Source organism: Pogona vitticeps, chromosome 6 (genome assembly GCF_051106095.1).
Source record: "Pogona vitticeps strain Pit_001003342236 chromosome 6, PviZW2.1, whole genome shotgun sequence".
NCBI classification, from domain to species: Eukaryota; Metazoa; Chordata; class Lepidosauria; order Squamata; family Agamidae; genus Pogona; species Pogona vitticeps.
The window spans coordinates 1,118,221-1,138,270 of record NC_135788.1 but is presented as its reverse complement, the minus strand read 5'-3'; the positions used below and the strand labels follow the sequence as shown (position 1 = coordinate 1,138,270).

General features: G+C 44.3%; 1 protein-coding gene across 2 annotated transcripts in view; it reads right to left on the bottom strand.

Annotated features, from left to right (window-relative positions):
* LOC110082563 (KAT8 regulatory NSL complex subunit 1) overlaps positions 1–19,626 on the bottom strand; it is a 34,713-nt gene extending 15,087 nt beyond the window's left edge. The window contains exons 1-4 of one of the 2 annotated variants that reach the window (XM_073002704.2): positions 18,819–19,626; positions 9,876–10,017; positions 8,593–8,766; positions 4,253–4,380 (exon numbers count right to left, since the gene is read on the bottom strand). In XM_073002704.2, the coding sequence (XP_072858805.2) occupies positions 4,253–4,380; positions 8,593–8,766; positions 9,876–10,017; positions 18,819–19,336 (962 nt within the window). In that variant the 5' untranslated portion in view covers positions 19,337–19,626. The remainder of the gene's footprint in view (positions 1–4,252; positions 4,381–8,592; positions 8,767–9,875; positions 10,018–18,818) is intronic. The other variant, XM_073002702.2, reaches the window with a different exon arrangement.
* Between the last annotated feature and the right edge of the window lie 424 nt (positions 19,627–20,050).

The following is a 20,050-nucleotide window of genomic DNA, read 5'->3' as shown; positions in this document are numbered from 1 at the left end:
CAGCCCAATGAAAGCTTTTCAAAAAATTCTACTCCACATTACTGTCTGCAAACCTTGGAATGCTATTATATTAGTGCCACCATGCCACACTTTAGAACATTAATGCTTGCTATTCCACAAACCTGAAGAGCTTTCCCTTAATGCTTAAGATGAGAGCTTTTATATACCATACCGGGTATACTAAGTAAGCAACATTCTCCCAAGAAGCCCTGGGAAGGAAGCATAAAGGCTTGAAGACAAAAGCAGAGCCGCATGAAAAATGTATTATGGTGAAGAGCAAGCAGCTGAAGTGTCCATCAGGTTCAGGCCTATCAACCCCTTTAACCGTATTACTGCAAGAATATTTGCCGAGAGTCCTAACTACAGTACTTAATAGCATGGCCCATCTGTTTATTGCATGTTCAGAATATATTTCCTTAAATAAGTGGAACTTCAATTAGCCATAATTACTGTAAGCTGCATGGATCAATTCTAAGTTAGACTTCATTTCTGATCCTCTTCCTCTCCTAACAGAGGTTGGACAACATCATAATTCTGGAGGTGACGGCTGTAAACCATCTATGTTCCATCCAAGCCAGTCTTCTAGGCTCTTCAGCCAATACTCCTTCCTGCAATGCTTTTCCCTTTTATTTCGCCTTGAACAACTGACTGTTATGATTCTGCTTTTCTCTCACACATGGGTCTTCCTCCTTCAAGTTATTCTCAAAACAAGCCTGTAAGACTGCTCAGTCCAGGAAAGCATACCCACATGATTAAGATCTCTTTGCCCTTTTCTCTCCTGCACTTACAATGCTTACTGTACCAACATCTGCGAACAATGTGGATTGTGGACGTTAGAGCTGTGGGCACTGTTTCGTTGGTGCACACCCTTGAATAGTTTGGCAAGGACATCGCTGCCGCTAAGGATTAGAATGCTTCATCAACACTAAATATCTTCACGTTCCAAGGCCTAAAAAGAGAAGCAAAACACTGCTGTGTTTATTTTGCTTCATGGCCCACTGTAGTACAACAAGTCCTGACAGCAGGTAGCAATGTGCTTAGCCTCAGTTATGTCCAAATAACTCCATCACAACACAGGCACTCCTCCTCCTGGGCAACAGCAGCACCACACCTTGTGAAGCCAGGGAGAGAAACAGCTGGACACACAAGGGAGAAGGTCGATGCAGCTGACATTCCCATGGGTCGTTTCCTTCCGACCCAAGGGGCACTATGTAAAACACCCAAGCCAATGTCTGACCTGGAGGAAGGGTCTTGGACTGAAAAGCAAAAAGGTCACGGCAAATCACAAATCACATATAGAAATAAAAAAATTAAATTTTGGAAAAATCAGCCATTTGAAGTGCCACACATTCCCGCTTCCAATCATAACGTTTTAACAGGAAGAATGGTAACGATACAAACTGCCACTTTGGTATTCTCCACCCTCAGAATATCCTTTTGCTATGAGGTGGAAACATTGGGCTTCCAAATTAAGTCTGATGTAGGTTAGGCCCTTTCCAAAGTGTTCGCTGTTTGTTCTCTGTCTCATATGCCACCATTTTATTCAGTGGAGTGATGGGCAAGAAGGGCAGCTTGCATCAGTTGCTGCCTCCTCTAAGCCCCCAGCCTGGCACATTCATGGTACATATCAAGGAAGATGGGTGAGCAAGAGGAAAATGAAGTTTCCATGACTTTCGGAACCCATGGCTTCACCCAGGGCACGCATCAGGAACTCCATGCCACTGCCTCACTAAGCTAGGGAGAGTCTCTCTCTCTCTCCAACAACAGAACTGTTCAAACTAGGAAGAGAAGTCTGAGTCAATCTCGACCAGAGAAGAAGGAACATCAAGTCAAGATTCTGGTGCCTGGCTGCCTCTCTCTCAGTGACCACTTTGGATTTGCCAATATTGATCTGGTAATGTGCCTCAACAGTCATTATCTTTACCTATGTCTCAGTCCAAATACTGTACTGCTACTACTACTACTAGTAGTAGTAGTAGGCGGTGGCGATTGCTGCTATTACTACTAGTACTTAGTAGTAGTAGCAGCAGCAACCGCCACCGCCGCCTACGACATCCAAACAATAACCAACACTAAAGATAACTTGTCATTATCTTTACCTATGTCTCAGTCCACATAGGCTCTCTCCACCAGGCTGAACAAAGCGACCAACATGAATCTGACCCAACCCTGGGAGGCAGTGGAAGACAGGAGGGCCTGGCGTGCTCTGGTCCATGGGGTCACGAAGAGTCAGACATGAATTAACGACTAAACAACAAAGCTGAACAAAAAAAGCCCCGTTCTTCAAAAAATGATTATACATTGGATTATGAATGCAAAGCTCATACTTCCTTTGCTGCAAGTTGTGAAGTGAGGGGTGAGCTGTCAATACTTAATTTATTAGTAGCACTGATAAGAAATGAAGCCAAGCTCTTGGTTTTTGAATATGCCTCTTAGAGCCAGCTTCTGAATCACACCCACAGGAGTACATGACGGTCTTGGACAAAATAACTGCAAGGCACAAATTAAACGTCTGCAAAAGATTTTCACGTTTGTTTATGCATAATAAAATGGTTTTGAATCAACAAACATTTCCACAGAAAACAAACATACCCAGCTTTTATAAAAATCACAAAACTACACGACTTGAATCCAAAAATGGCAGGAAAACTCAAGGAGTGGAAGAAGGAAGGGTAGAAGTAATTCGGGACTGTATGTTTAATCAAAGACTATTCAGTTAACATTCAAAGAACCTAGAAGCTGGATCAGACCAAGACCAATCCAGATCAATGCCCTGTTCCCCACAGGAACCAGCAAGAGGAACCCCCACAAGGAAATGACTGATATTTAAAGAAAGTTCCAGTCCTTTAAGACCACTGAAAATAAGATGCTGGTGCAATCTTAGAATCCCAAGTATTGCTTTGGCATAGCTTCAGATCCACCTGTAATTTGTTTGCAATGGGCACACCTGTGTTTCTTCAATTATCTACATAACATGGAACTAATGATGCGACTTTGTAACCCCTGTGTGTTCAGCAACACTAGAGCATTAAAAATAAGAGGCATTTTTACAAAATATTTGAAATTCCAAGCATAAAGAAATCAAAACAAATAGCACTGGCAAAATGAACTGTAACAAAAATAAGACCAGAACTTAAGAGGCTCTTGAGTCACCAAAGATCAACAAGTTGGAACTAGAAACCTGAACCAGGCCTAAAGCAAGCAGATCAACCTCACTGCCCTCCCATCAAGGAAAGGGGGATGGGACTTTCCTTCTACAAAGACCCACCCCACTCATTGCATGCATTAAATGAATGAATGAATGAATGAATGAATGAATGAATGAATGAATGAATGAATGAAACCAATCCACCCACCCACCCACGGCTTTGAATTCAAAGGGGTCTGAGGGGAATTCTGGTAACAAAACCATCATTTGCAGCTGGGGAGGTGAACAACTCAAGTATGGGGAACACACATGAACATCTATCTCACTGGGGTTTGCCTATACAGTATTTGAACGTCTACAATTAAGTCTCAGGGTAACCACCTTCCTTTCTTACAAACAGACAAATGCCTTTCTCCCTGGCCCATGAGAAAATACTGTTCCGTACCCTCCTGTGGCAAAACAGCAAGAAATACAAAACCAGAAGATTAAAATCCATACAGTGACCCCTTCATATGCCAAGAGATTGTATTTATAGTTGTGGGATTTTCTTTTTGCAAAAAAAGAATAAAATGTGCACCTTACTCAAATGTGCTAATAAAAATACTCTGAGTTGATGAACTTGACAAACGATCAACAAGCTTCTGTCTTGAAGATATGCTTTCTTTAAAGATTCATTACTGCTCCTTGAGCAGCCTATGTGATGTCAAAAGGTGACACCTGACTGTTCTTTCTGGAACCTGGAAATAGGGATCCCAAAGAGAACTTGCATGCCAAAATCTAAGATCTTTTTCTCCCAACCAGAAGTTCTTCCCTGGTTTCACTCAAGAATTTTATAGGAAACGCACACATACGCACAAAGAAGTTTTGGCTTTTCGCATTATCACTCAGAAGGTGTGAGCAATCCCAGATGAGCAAACCCTGAATGCATAATGGTTATCATAAAACCCTGTCACAGGCCTGAGACCATTTAAAATTACAATCCAAACTAAGGCATCATCTCTCAGAAGGAGTCCCACTTTAATTGTCCTCTTTTCAATGACTGGCACAGAACAATCACATTCCAAAGCATTACACAGATCAACCTGTAAGAAAAGGAGGACTAACCAGTTACTTATTCCGTTGACTTGGGGAGGTGGTTTGCAGGCTTTGGGGGGCTCTGGAGACCCATTGATGGATGTACATGAGGGATTTCGACACACAAGGTTTCTGAAAGACTGCGCAAGGTGAGAATTCTGCAAGAGAAAAATAAAATCTCAAACTCAAGGAAGTCTTGGGATAAAATGAATCAGAAGGCTTGCTTGGCAGACAGGAGGAGGGAGAGAGAGAGGAAGAGAATACAAAAGCAGCAATTTAACAAAGCTCAAAGTAGTTCACCATCTCAGCAGGGAAAATCCAGAACCACTTCCTGTATTAAAAGGGAAGAGACATGAAGTCATGGACCTTTGACTTAGAATGAAAAAAGAAATCCACACGCATCCATAATTTGAAAGAAAGACCAAGATTTTGCTTTCCTCAATAATGATTTCATCTCAACCAAAAAAATGCCACTGAATTGATTGAATATTGCTAAATATAACTCTCCCAACACTGAAATCCTGTAAGTCAAGAACAGCACAAATGAACATTTTAAAAGTCTCTCAAGAGTTTATTTCTCATGAATCGCCTTTTAACACATTAACTTCCATCATGCTATACTCTGTCCTAGGGGGAAGAGCTCAAAAACACACAGTTACAGAACTGTGCCTCCACTTAGCTACACGGATACCAATATTGGAACAAAAGCTCGCAGGTATTTTTCTCCGTTAAGTATTTTTAAAATCAAGACACTTTCTGCATCACACAGGCCTTTGAGTTTTTCCTCCCTTCACATCAGAAAAAAAACACAGAAAGCTTACTCATTTTCAGCACTTAAAAAACTATGACAGAGAAGATACCACAAGAAAATACACAATAAACAAATAAATAAATAAACATCATCATACAGTGCACAGGAAAACTATAGCATAAGCCACATTTTTCTGTGCCTTCAGGCATAAATAATCCAATACAGAATATGGCATTTCTGAATGTTTAAAGACTTATTTCAATACATCATGGGCTCAAAACATATGCTGCCCCACATGAATAGGCTCAGCTGAACCAACAGTACTTACTTCCAAGCAGACATACAGAGGAATGGCCTCAAACTCTGTACAAATAAACTTGACTTTAATGAGCAGGCAAGGGGATAGCAGAAAGAAATCCTGTACCTAGTGACAATTCAGGAAGCCTGCAAAATCAGACAGGGCAGGATTCTGTGTGTCTGGTTTGGGGGGAAACGGTTGCATTTTTAATGTCTAGCTGTCACCGTTCATTCTAAAATACACTATTCTACCCTCCTATCAAGGGAGGCCTTTTTTAGAAAATTTGTAATCCAAAACCGAAACATCTGAAAGGACAACAATAGAAACATACAGTGGCGTCTCAACTTACGAACGACCCGACTTGCGAACAATTCGAGTTACAAACCTGCCCTATAGGGAAAGTAAGGACTCGACATGCGAACTTCCCTCGAGTTACGAACAGGGGAAAAAGTCCCCCCTCCCTCCCCTTAGAGGCTTCTGGAGGGGGGAAAAGGGTCAGAAACTTAAAAATAAATACTGTACTGTTAAATAAAGTCACTTACCAGGCCTTGGTAGCCCCCAAACCACAGGAAAAAGAGCAGGAAAGAGCTAAAAGCCGACACCCAGAAAGAGCCTGGCAGCCATTTTGTGGTTTTCCGGGCTCCTCTCCCCGCCTAACAGCTGATCGGCTGGCTCTGAGCAGGCTTCCGGAGGCTTGCTCAGCACCTAAAAAGCCTGCCTGAGTGCCTTTGTGCTGAAAAAATCAGCACAACATGCTTTAAAACATTATTTAGAATTGGCTTCGTTTTTTAAAAAAAGAGTTCTAAAGTGCTGCCTTTAGTGTTCCCTGCCTTCCCTGAACCTAAGGGGAAAAAAGAAAGAAAATATCCCCCTCTAGTGGCAGAAGGCAGAATAGCAGCTTCCCATTAGTTTCTATGGACAGAAAAGAGCAGATACGGATTAAATGGTTTTCAATGCATTCCTATGGGAAATGCAGATTCGACTTAAGAACTTTTCGACTTGAGAACCACCTTCCAATACGGATTAAGTTCTTAAGTCGAGACCCCACTGTATTGCATATAAAGTTCAAACATGAAGCATTCAAATGGTGGGAGCAGCAGGCAAGGAAGGTTCCATCAGATGAAACAGTTCCTCCTATGCTGAACGTTACAACCTGAAGGTGATTCTAGAAGAGCCACAGAGGCTCCTTCCTGACCAGTGGACAAGCTTGTGAGCAGACATATACGTAGCCTATTTCAAGGAAACCTCTTCATGAACCCCTATTCAATATAACATTCCAGCTTTGTGTAGCTTGGCTTGTGCTTTGCACTGCAGCATTAAACAGGCAGGCCACTCAGGTTGCAAATGCTGGTGGACATCCTGAGGAAGAGGGTTCTGTTACTCCCAACTTGCTCACCTATGGGCACATTACCGGGGGGGGGGGGGAGCCCACCATACCCCCTTCATATGGCAGTTCAACTCTTCTCTAAAACATTTTTTCCTCCAATCATGAAATCAATCATAAGGACCCTTGCTGACAATGCAAATTCATTATTACAGCACCTTCAACAGTTTCCCTGTCATGTCTCTACCACTAATTATGCAGCTGAGTTACCCACATTTGGGCAAACTGCCTGGTCAGCACGCCTGGAGTGTGACATATGAGCCTCACCCGTTTTCTTTTCATCTTAAACACCTTCAAGGGAACTTGTAGAAGTTTACTGGTTTAACTGTTTTTAAATTTGTAATGCCACCCAGAGTATATCTTTGGTCTAGATGGGTGGGGTAGAAATCTAATAAAATAAATATGTAAATAAATAAAGTATAACTTCTCCAAACGCAATCAATCTCCCAGGGAAGGATAACATCAGCCCTCTTGCTGTTCCCTTCCTTCCACCAGCTTCAACAGGCCCTCCCTTAGATGCCCAGCTATTTTCTTCTGTTTCACTGACCACAAAAGGACGACTACAAGAATAATAGGAGCAACTGAACGATATTACTGGTGGCTAATTCACGAGAATAAGGCCGAGCAACCGTCAGGACAGCATGGAATCTGACACATCCAAAAGAAAAAAAATTGGCCCATGAGAAAAACTAGACACGAGCCTGATAGGGTGCAAAAGAAAAACATTGAGCATCCCTGGAAACTGTCTATCAAGAAACATAAGACTGCCAAAGGCAGAAAAGCTAGTGGCAGCTTTGGGGTGGGGTGAGGTAAGCTTTTGTAGCTTGGTTCAAATTCTACTTTAGCCTGAGATTTATCAGCCAGTCTTCAACACGTTACCGTGCCTCAGTCTTGACTCTGACACACAGACAGTCAAAATGCAATAGCACCCCCCCAGACTGTGCCACAAAGAACACACAGATAGAAGCATCAGATTCTTTGATGGCAGGTTCCAAAATGAGTTAAGTAAGGTATAACAACTTGATAATAGATCTTTGGGAATAAGAATATTAAAAGGCTAAATCAAAGTTTGGCTAGGATTCAGTTGAAACTGATAAAAGACAACCAGTAATCTACAGACAAAAGTTAGTTTGGGATCTACTGGTAGCTCTCTGCATCATTCCTAGCAAATGAGGAAGACTTTCTGATTCCCACTTATTTAACAACAGCAACAACAAAATGACATCTCCTCCAGCCCCCATTATATTGCTAAAGTTTCCAGTAACTGCAAGCAATAAGCTGTGAGTACTCAGAACAAATCAAAACTAGTTCAAAACAGAAAGAGTACAAAGTGAATTTCCTTCACTGTCAGATTTCAACAGGCTGATAGTGTGGTTCTAGAAAAGACTGTAAGGTGAGTTCTGGAAGCCTGATTTCTTCCCGATCCAGTTTAGGTATTAAAAGCGAAAAGGTGCCTCATTTAGCCCCTCTGGCAAATCAGATGCATCAAGAAAAAAAGGTCAGGGCAAAGTTCATCAGAAACCCCACCCTGTGCGTGCCCAATCTTTCACTCTGTCAAACATCAGTCATCTGTTGCAGATTATAAACTAAAGCATTATGCGTGCTCAATTAAAGAAATAACAGAAAAGGAAAGGAAACTCAGCTGGAAAACAAAGTCAGCTTTGTATGAACCAGCATGCAACAAGACCTTTCACGTTATGCACACAGCATGTAACAAGACCTCTCACTAGTTTATATCACACAAGGCTGTTATGGTCCAAAGTCTGAGGTCTTGAAAATCAGCACCAATTTAAATAAAAACCCATGGGCAAACATATTTTCCTAAAAAGATTACATTTCTAGGCAGCCAATAATCAAGTACATTTTACTTGATTATTGGGTGCATGCATCAATTCTCCTTATAGCAATGGAAGGACGTAGTTTCTCTATGTACCAACCTGTTTCTCTGCATTTTGCAGGAGGTAGGAAGGGATGCAGGGAGACAACTGACACGGCTTGTCTCCAACAGGCACCTTCAGGTGTTTCCTAGAATTCATCACTGCTGCAGAACTTTGTTGACTCTGTTGCTTCATTGTATTGCCACGCTGGAGGTCATCCAAGACAACTGGACCCTAAGTAATTAAAAGGAAATTATTCCAGTGCAGGAGTTTCTGGTGTGTAGGCATCCTTCAGTCTCGAGAGACTATGGTAACGTGCTCAGAATAGAGGTCTTGGAACAACATCTGGTGTGGCTGAGAAGGCCAATTCAAGAGTGACCATCCCTTTCATACTGAAGACAAATCCAGTCTGTCCCCTGTCCAGCTCCCTGGTTTTGCTGCTTTCGGGACTGCCTCTTGGCCTCAGCCTGCTGAACAAAGGTCACTTCAAATTGGGAGAGGCCATGCTGCACCACCTGCCTCCAGTTCAGATGTCAAAGTGTCCCATCTGTTGAAGACCTTCAGATCCCGCTTGCAGATATCTCTGTATTGCAGCTGAGGTCTCCCTCTGGAGTTCCTAAAGCATTTCTAATTCAACTTGCAACAAATACACATCTCTCAAATCAAGGCCATCCCTCAATAATTTCTGACTTATTATGACTGTACAATTCAGCTAATTCAATAGACCATGCTAACCATATTGAAACTTAGCCAGATGCAAATCTAACCAAAACATGGGGGAAAAGAAAGAAAAATATAACCTTCAAAATTATGGTGGTGGCTGGCAATCATGTAAGCACCTCACTGGAAATTCCCTTCATAATGTAAGCCTTGTAGGAACATAACATTTTTGGCCTGGGCACAGAGTACAAATGATGTGAGTTTAATAACCAAGAAACAGCAGCCGGAGGAGGAGGATATTCACAGTTCATATGCTCACACCTATAACATCTCCTCAAGAGGACACTGCCTAAGATGACCCAGCCAAAAAGTTGTCATGAGGCTTGCACAAAATCTTTTGGATACAGAGTTCCTCGTAACCACCAAGTCTTGCACATGAATGAACCGAAGATTAAATCTAGTTGGGCTTCAAATTATTTTGCAGGATGAGTTCTTACCTGCAGCATACATTAACCAGGTCACGGTTAATTCAGTCATAATGACTAAGACAAAACTGTGACTTAAACTTATAGTGAATACTTATAACAGTTTTCTTAGAAGATTTTCGTCTATTTCCTAAGAATCTAGAACACTAGGAAGAAGAAGTGAACATAATGATTCTGGAAAGAATCACATTGCCTTACCTTGTTTGCACGAAGTTGCTTGTAAACATCTGTTTGCTGCCTTATGCGGTACTCCAAGTCTGAAACTTGAGCCTGTAGCCATGTCCATCGGCAGATAATGGCTGCTCTCTCCACTGCCCACTGCCGCTCTGCTAGGCGCCGTCTGAAAAGCAATTCATTCACATGTTGTTAGCACCACTTGCATACACTTCCATGGGTATATATAATCACAGGCTTCGTATAAATATTTGACCCAACTCCGGGAGGCAGCGGAAGACAGGAGGGACTGGCGTGCTCTGGTCCATGGGGTCATGAAGAGTTGGACACGACTTAAGGACTAAGCAACAACAAAACGAAAAGTAACCCCTGGCTGGAGAGGTCACTGAATCAGAAACCTAGCTGCAAAGCTAGAGTTAGGGAATTCAATTCCCCACTGTGCTTCCTGGGAGAAGAACAAAGCCAGTGTAGGTACAGAGTCCCAGCGCGCACACACCCGATCCCAGGAGAAGGGAAGGGCAAACCACTTCTGACTAGTCTCTATTCAGAAAACCCTGGAAAGGATTGCCATAAATTGGAACTGACTTGACAGCAAGCCATTATTATTAGCTATGAACTGAAACCTACAAGCCATCCTAATCAGATGTACATTAGTCAGTAGAGCGAATTCTAAAACTTCTCTGTAGGCTAAAGGAAAGGCACTAGTTGTGACAGAACATTAAACAAAGTTTACTGAACTGTATATAAAAAAACAACAACTTTCCCATTCCTTTGGATAAACAGGCATGGGTCACTGGTTTCAAGTGAACCCTGAAATCTTGTCTTTTTAGCCAAGAAGACTTTCTAAAATCCTGCAAAATGCCAAGCACACTGAGTGAAGGACGCGAAATCCAAACCAGACAGCTTGAGAAGCTTCATATACAGCTTTCTCACTCACTCTTCCAAGAAACGGCAGTCTCCAAAGATCATTAACTCTGGTAGCTGCAATCCATAAAACAGCCCTGCATTTTAACTAAGGGCCTGGTCAATTTAATCGACGGGGAACTTACAAGGTACAGCAAGTGGGCAGAACTGCTCTTTCCCACCCTCAGTCCATTTGTTGGCCTGTACAGGGGCGGAGGGAAGCAAAGTGCCCCACTCCCAACTCAGCAGGGCCATGTGAGGACCTATTATTTCCTCCGGGATTCCCCCCCGCCATATTTCTGTAACTCCTACAGAAACCAAGACTCTGAACTCTTTTACTCGCCTGCTTTTTAGGAAGACGGAGGGACATCACCACTCTGCAAGCCCTTTCTATACATAGAACATCATGGCTGGAATATAGTAATCTTGCACTGCATTGACATGGTCTGCTGAACTACATTTTGTCTTCATTTTTCACTAACAATTTTAGAATATTGAGGATAATAAAGTAAAATCCCATCGACTGTTTAAAAAACCCTCTGGATTATAATAACAGTAGGAAATACTGAGCCAGTTTTCAGTATTTCCTTTTGACCTTGTTATGTGACATGGAAAATGCCATGTTTCCACCTTGAAGAGGCCTGCTCACAGCAGGATTCCAGGCTGGAGAAAGATGGTCTTATTACACTATTTCGAGCAGAGACTTTAGTCTCTGTTGCCTAGGCAAAACGAGCAACAATGTCCTTTGACTATTTTTTCCTTGTGGAATACAGATCTGAAATTAACTTCTGTTTTGTTAAGATAAAAATTGCCTAGTTTCTATTTCCACCTACCAAACAACCCAGATTCTATCTAAAAGTGGAATCCTTTTGAGCTGAATTTTATATTTCCAAAAACGGATGAACGCTGTTTGCCTGTTCTACTGAGACCTTCTTGAGAGTGTATTGGATATCAATGGAAACTCTCTCACTAAAGTCTGAGCCTGATTTGATTATCTGAAGCCCCTTCCCACTTTAAGATTTGAAATGAGTGCAGTCTCCCCGAAATTAACCCTTGCAATCTTCCCCTTCCCCTTCTTCATTTATCAGTCTCAGGAAGATTTCCAAAGGAACTGAAAGCATGCACAACATTTAGCAACCTATGATCACTTTGATCCCTGATTTCCCCTCCACTTGTTTTTGTTCTCTCCTCAGCTTAATTCCATGTATAAGACGACCCTCGCTTTTTAAGATTTTAGGCAAAAGTATAGTCTTATACATGGAAAAATACAGTAATAATAATAAGAAGAAAGGCGAGGAAATGTATGCCTTCTTGGAATATTAATTTTTTGCCTGTGCAGCCTTCATGGTTTATTTTACTTCACATTTATTTATATGTTATTTTTATTTGTTTGGAAGCCGCTTAGAGTGGTCGCAATGACCAGATAGGCGGGGTATTAATTAATTAATTAATTAATTAATTAAATAAATAAATAAATAAATAAATAAATAAATGAGTATGCTACTAAAATGATCACCTTCACTGTGCATGTGCTTCAGTAACTTTCATTCTGCTCTTGATAATTTGGCAGATACATCTGTGGAAGATTTACACTTTTCCTGTCAATTCAACCAAGGTTTAATTATGACACTGGTACCTCATCCTTCCACTAAAATGTTCACGACAACGTACATGGTGCCGTCCCAGTGTGCCTATGCCATCAGCATATTAACTAACTGATGTGAATATGAGATACCCACCTGCAAAATCTAGGTATACATTACTCTTCTAATGTACACAGGAATGGAAAACAGTAGCTGCATGGAGACCACTGTTACTAAGAAGGGCCTACCATCACCACCACCAAATTTATCTTTAAATACTGCTAAGCACCAGCACGAAGCTTATTTGGTGAGTGGTTATGTGGAACTGGGGAAATGGAATGGCAAACTCCATGTCCCCGGTTCAGGTTGAAAAGCCAGCCTAAAAGTGCCAGTACATGCAATTCCATTGAAATTAACATCAGAAGACGACTGGGCATATTGCAAAGATGGCATGCCCTAACCCAATTACAGCACCAAATTCTACCCATCCTGCACTGTACTGCTTACAGCCCTGCTGATGTGCAGACCAGAAGAGAAGCTGCTATAGAGTTTTCTTGTCACGTGCCATCAATTCAGAACCGACTTAGAGTGACCCTAAAAGGGTTACTTAAGAAGGGAGATATTTAGGAAGTGCTTTTACCAGTTCCACAGCCCCACTGAGCTTCCATGGCTGAGTGGGGATTCGGACCGAAGCCTCCTGCATCCCAGGCCGTTACTCTACCCACGACTCTACAAGAACATTTTATTTCTAAAATGATCTCCAGGTATTCACCTCCCCACACAGGAATTAATGCAGTTAGATCAGTGAAAATTACTTTCTACCATATGACAGTAAACTCTGGAAGCGCCACTAGGGCACTAATTAAGCAGTGAGTGAGTTGCAACTGATTAGGCTATGACACAAGCAAGTTATAAATAATTGCCTCTTACATTAGGGAGATAATTTCATAACTATTATATACAAACGATATAAAACTGTTCTAAATACCATACAAATTAAGAACCAAATTCCAACGACACTGCTCACCAGAAGGCTAATTACCTGTGGTGAGAGCGTGCTAAAGAGAACAATCAAGGCAACCATCTGTCAGATACACTTTGATTCCTGCCTTGATCAGGAGGTTGGGGTTGATGGCCTTCGAGGCCCCTTCCAACTCCATTGTTCTATGAAGCTATTTTTCTGCAGAAGATTTCCCGTTTCTAAAAAAATAATCATTGCCAGTGATAAAAATCATGTCATGCTGTTACAGCAATGGAAAGGAATGATGCTGTTTTTTTGTAGAAAATGTCCCTTTTCTAAAAAATTAATCATTGCCAGTGATAAAAATAATGTCATGCTGTTACAACAATGGAAAGGAAAGGGCTAAGTTAAGTCTGGGAAACGTTTCCTAATTAACAGGTCTCCACTTGGATTCTTCGTTGTGCATTCATTGGGTGGTTACGTGCACAACTAGGAATCCCAGCAAGGACTTGTTAATTAGTGGCAATCTGTAGCTGTGAATTATACTGATGGACTGGAAAACATGTCATCCCTCAAAAGGAGTTAGGTGAATATTTCATTAGAACCTTTTCATAAATGTATGGACACCAAAACACTGTTATGCAGGCTTGGACATGTCAAAGTTGTAAGGAATGCTTTCTAGAGTTTTAGGAAGCCACCTCAAGAGTCAGTAGCACAAGGTGATTCAACAGACAAGCTACAGGTGGCCCAACAAGAGTTTAACACATTGGAAATAGGTAAGTGAACAACCATCGGAAAGCGCAGGGTGTACAAAAACTAGTGTTTCTACAGTCTTCAGCGCCTTATCTGTTTAAATTTAAACATGGCAACATAAGTGCATATTGCTGCAAAAACTGTTTTCAAAACATTCTGAGAAAAAGGGAAAAAAAAAACTCTGGCACCTCTGCAATAGAAGAGCTGGAGCCAGTCCTTCTTGCTGAGGAGGTGTACAATTACACCTATGTAAAAGATCCCTGGACAGAGATCTTGCCACAATTTGGGGAACCCCTGGGAACAGGCCATTGCTTAGATTCTGACTCGTCCCTTATTAATCTGTGAGACACCCAACATGCCACTGGAGAGAGACCCCAGCCGCCTACTGAACAACCAACCCCAAGGCCCAGAAGAGGCACTGGAGACACCAATGCTAGTGAGAGCATCAGAGGTGCCTCTACAAGATGTCTGTGAATCTCACTCTGGCATAGTAGCCCTCCTTGCAACGGAGGGAACAGCTCCTTCTTTGCTAGTGGGACACAGCATGACCCCTGCAGATGTCAGCCTCAATGGAGGTAACTGGCAGATTTAAGGAGGTACAGGACAACCTGGGGGAGGGGGGTAGTGCCAGGAACTCAGTTCCTCAATGGACAAATGGGCTCTGAGGAAGTTATTCTTGCTTCTGTCACAGTTGTCTTGTTCACTCAAGGGTTAATAAAAGCTTGCTGACTTCACTCTACAAGTCTGGAGCGTACGTATACTAGACCAGAGGCTGTTTTGCTCACCGCCCCTACACTTGGTAGGAGCAGCAGAGCCCAAAGGTATGTATAAGTAAAATAAGCATGCCAAATCAAATCATGCTCTCTTTACGGCAACAGTTTAGAATTTCCCAGAAAACCCTTACTGCTCTTGCTCTAATGTAATTCCCACAGGAAAACTGCATTAAATGCACTGTAGGGAAAAAAATTAGAAGGCATCATGTGACAGCTTTAAGATGGGCAGATTACTTCATGACCTTTTGTACACACAGAGCCCACTGGCATCTGAGAAAAAAGGTTCTGTGTCCACAAAAGCTCAGGCTGCAATAAATTGACGAGTCTTCCTAATGGCGAACTCAATGCTCTTTGTTATTTTACGCGACTGAAATGAAAGGGATTGATGCATGGACAGTTTGACGTCACTCAGTAGAAATTGCACAATAGGCCAGAGGTTGCTGCTTCAGCCTGACAGGAAATCAGGCTGTGCCCCTGTGGATGGGAAACAATTCTGTGATTGCAAGGTGCAAGGGATTGTGAACATCAAGAACTACAGCAGGTATCATGTAGCTAGAATCCCGGACAGAAAACAGAGGTTTCACTAAAAGGAAATGATGTTGCTAGAACCAAGTTCCAAAAAATAGAAAGAGCTGACTAGATCTTAACACAGTCTTGTCATCCTAATCATCACAACTGAACATTTTAGGCCAAAACACCACCAGATTGATCCATGAGATGGTCACACCAGTTCTACAGCTACCAGCAGAAAAGCTTGCTTACAATCCTTTTCAAGTAATTTTCCTAGTGAATATAATGCAAATGGGTTTTTTCAACCCTTTCAAGGAGGTGTAATTTGCTCAGCCAGTCATTTTCAAGGATACCGCAAAGGAACCTTGCTTTAGCTCAGATGAAAATGAAATGTGTTAGAAAGACTGAGAAAAGCACATACAGTATGTATGACCTTCCTTCTTCCTCAATACATGCCTGCCAGCCGTATGTCACACGGCAGCTGTCCATCCAGGAGCTCCAATCCAACAAATGACACAAGCTTCTCTTGGTTAATTGACTGCATACAGTACTTTCCTGGATGCTCATTGCCTCACACATAATTATTCTAACACACTGTATACAGTACAGGGCCGGCCTTTACAGGTGTTTAGAAATTTCAACTGGTACAGAATGGTCCCATCACACTGCTCATGAGACTTGGCAACACTATTCCAATCCTGTTTGATTTGCATAAATTAGAAAACAACCAGTCTATCTATTTAAGTGCTGGATTTAAACATCAGAGCAATCTTCATATTGGGCCTCCAGGGCAAATTGTGGCAGACTTTCACAAGGAGCGATGCCTGTTCTATCAATGTTGAAGAACGCCTTTACCAAACCCTACAGACTCTTCATAATCTTGAATTGCACACAGAAGACTGATTCTGCTTAAATGATCAGTGCTGCTATGGTTACAGGCGGCTGCGGCTGCTTACCTTCTGCTGCTCATATTCTATTTGCCATCCAAACTTCTTAACTGATTCAATTCTTGCTCCTTCTCATCAGGAAACTTACTCTGTTCATCTTTTGTTATTGATTTTATGGTATTTTTACAGTACGCTGTACTAGTTTGCACTGCCTCGATTTTACCTGCCTGATTCAATTCAATAAGGAAGTATGATAATATTGTAAACAAAAAAAAACCTCAGCCTTTGTGGGCAAAGTTCCATGCAAACTGGCAACCAGATGTGAACAGCCCGAGATCACGAAGAGTCGTGGTAAAATATTTTGAAAGTTTTTATCTCTGAAGAAAGCATTTGCCAATTTAGATTTCTTGTTATTACAGTATTTGTTTTATTTATAGGCCATCTATCGCCTGATAAGGGGGCCCAAGGCAGCTCACAATGTTAAAGGAATAGAATTAAAAGCATAATACATTAAACATTAAAAAATAATTAAGCCACAGACTCATCCTGTATGTTTTCCAGCTGTGTTATTTCTTAAAAAAAATCTTCAGTCAACAGGCAGCAGGTTGATGAATATAAAAAGGTTATACAACACCAATATTTACAATTCGGTGTAACGTACAGCATCTTCTATTCTTGGCTTCAGATTCTTCATTTATAAAATAGGGATGGAAATGATGGTTCTGCCTCTATAAAGTAGTGCTAATAGCGCCGCCTTCACAGCATTAAAGCTGCTTCTCTGCAGCCAAATCTATACTGCTATAGTTTAAAATGCAGGAGACCATGGCCTGGTATTTACATAAAACAAATACAGGAACTACGTATTTAACAAAACTGTGGTTTGTTCAACCTAATCCCAAACTTAGCAGAAATTCCCAAGTTGACTTCAGTAAGAAAACTGAATTCTGATTTGTTTTATCCATGATCAGTGGGATCCTGCTGGCATTTTCAGTTCAAGCATTTCCACAGCCTCTGTGCTCTGAACCGTTTCGGACTTGTAATGATGTGAACTGGAAACTGGGATTCCCATGGGCAAGCAGGCAATGAATACCTGTACCTACACAAGTACGAAAACATGCCTAGTATCCATTGCAGCATATGCTTAAACAGGATTAGGCCTCTATGGTTAAAACAGAACCTGACATTTTCCCGTTTGGCTCACATAGGGCTCAGGAATGATCTCCAATCCACATAGGGTTCATGGCATGAACATTAGGGTATGTACTCTTTCATATTTTTGCATGGCAATTTCTGGAATTCTCCAAGAATTCCAGGAATTGCAGCCCACAAACGTGAATCTGCACATCTGTAGGTTTTGCCACTCCCGCAAAGAGCTTTTGAGTTCTTTACCTACATCATCAGCTTTTCAGGCCTTGGCTTCCTGCTGTTGGTTTATTTAAAAAACTTCTGTGTTGCTTTCTGTGGGTTATAGTCTCATTGATCATTAGATTCTACAGATGGCACTGCTCAAATACTCATGAAACAAACCAACAACAGGAAACAAAGAAGCAATAGTGCAAAACAAATAACTCAAAAACCCTTCTGTGTTCTGGTGGCGGTGTGAAACCTACAGGTGTACAGATGTGTACTTGTCAGGCACAGTGGGAGTACAGAAACATGAAAGAACAGACCCCTAAACAAAGAACCACTCCTCAGGCAACACTGTTGCATTCCCCATTTCTCATTACCACCCCTGGCAAAAATCATCTTACAATTACAGTACTTGTCTTAGAAATGAGCTTCTAACTTCCATATGCAACCTGACCTATTTACCCATCAATAATAGAAGTTGGTAGGTGATCCGGGGAAGGCAAGGAGCAAGAAGGAGCAAGTCCTGCCTACCTTTCCGGCCTGCCAGGCTCATTCAGAGTTGCTGAATGGAAGAGAATTCAAAATCCCGGGGTGTCTGAAGACAACCGGCCAAAAAGCAGCCCGAGGGTGAGCCTGCTTTCCTCCCATTCCCAGCAAAGCCAAGCCAACCCTCCCGGGCAAGAAGCCGTGTCGTGTCCACCGTCTGACACGCCGAACCAAGGGCCTCTCCCTTCCGACCTTCCCCCCACCTCTCTCTCTCTCTCTCTCTCTCTGGCTCTGCGGTCCCAGTCATGCTCGTCTGAACGCGTCAAGGGTTTTCCCACCTGGTCGTCGTCGTCCCCCCACTTCCAGGAGGAGGAGGTTCTCACGAAGACCAAGTCATAGACCCCCCCCACCTTCCCCTAAGGGAGAAGGGAAAGAGCAGGTCCTCTCTTCCTCCTGCCTTCCCTTCCCACGTGCAGCGGGCGACACGCGGAGCACCGCCGTGGCCCGAAAGGCGGCTCCCTTCCCACGCCCGTAGCCTGCACGAAAGGAGGGGGCGGCCCCGACGGCGGGCACGGAGCCGAGGCACCCCCCCCTTTCCTTTCCTTCCCCCCCTCTCTTTCTCTGGAGGCCGCAGGATCCTCGCCCCCGAGGAGGAGGCCGACAGACACGCACCCCTTCAGGCCCAGGCAGGGACGGACTGCTTCGCAGGGTCGTTGTAGCAAGGAAAGGCGCCCGGGGGGGGAGGGAGAGGAGCCACTCACCCGGCGTCGAAGGGGCGCGGAGGCGGCGGCGGGTCGGCGCTCTCGCTGTCCGAGGAGGAGGAAGAGGAGGAGGAGGACGCGGCGGCCGAGGAGGCACCGGAGGAGGAGGAGGAGGCGAGGCTGGCGCTGTCGGTGGCGTCCGAGTCGCAGGCGCGCTGGGCGGCGCGGAGGCGGGCGGTGGCGGAGGCGGCCAGCTGCCGCAGCTCCGAGCCCAGCGGGGGGACCCCGGACGGAGCCTGGGCGCCGAGGGGGGGCCTCGTCGTCGGCCGCCCCCCCTGGCCCTGGCCCCGGCCCAGCCCGGCCAGCTGCTGCCGGACGTGCCGCTCCACCTGCCGGGCCTGCAGCGCCCGCAGCCGCCGGCCCAGGCTCCGCGCCCGGCCCCACAGCGCCCACTGACGGGCCCGCGCTTCCGACGCCCGCCCGGGCTCCGGCTCCGGCAAGGGCTCCCGCGGCCGCCTCCGACGCCGCCCTTCCTCAGGCGCCATGGCGGGCCTGGTGGCGGGCGCGGCGGCGGCCATGAGGAAGAGGAGGAGGAGGAGGAGGAGAACGAGGCGGCGGCGGCGCCTCAGGGCGGGCCCGGACTCTCCATGGGCGCTTCCCGCGCGGGACCAGACGGGCGAGAGCTCACCCCACCACACACACACACATACACGCACACCCTCGGACGCGGCGCGCGCATGCGCGGGAAGGTCGCGCGCCCCGCACCCTCTCTGCGCGCGGAAACCACAGGCTCGCTGAACTCCCTCAGACAAGGTTCCTGGGCAGGACACGCAGAGAGAGGGGGGGCCTCCTCCGCCCCCCGCGCATGCGCACTTCTCTCCAGCCCGAGCGCCTCCTCCCCGGGAACGGAGTACTATACGTAGCTCTGGTATGAGTCATGCGCAAAAACACGTTCTCGGCCTCCGGCATGCCACGCCCTCCCTGGCAGCGTAAATCTAGGAGACGCATGCGCATAATCCTCACAGCGCCTCGAAAGCGGAATGTAAAGGGATTCTCCCTACTGGCGCCTGCGCAGTCCGGCAACCTCGTTCTCTCTCTTGCGTTCTGCTTGGGCGCATGCGCAGATTCTACCCTGCCTAGGCAGGCTTGGTTCGGTGGCCTCTGACCCCGTTTCCCTCCTTCTGGCTGGGCTGCCCGGCGATGGACCTGCGACGCAGGCTGGAATATTATTACAGGTGAAGCTTTTGCCACAAGTTTCTCCCTCCTACACGTTTCACAAGTGCATGTTACAC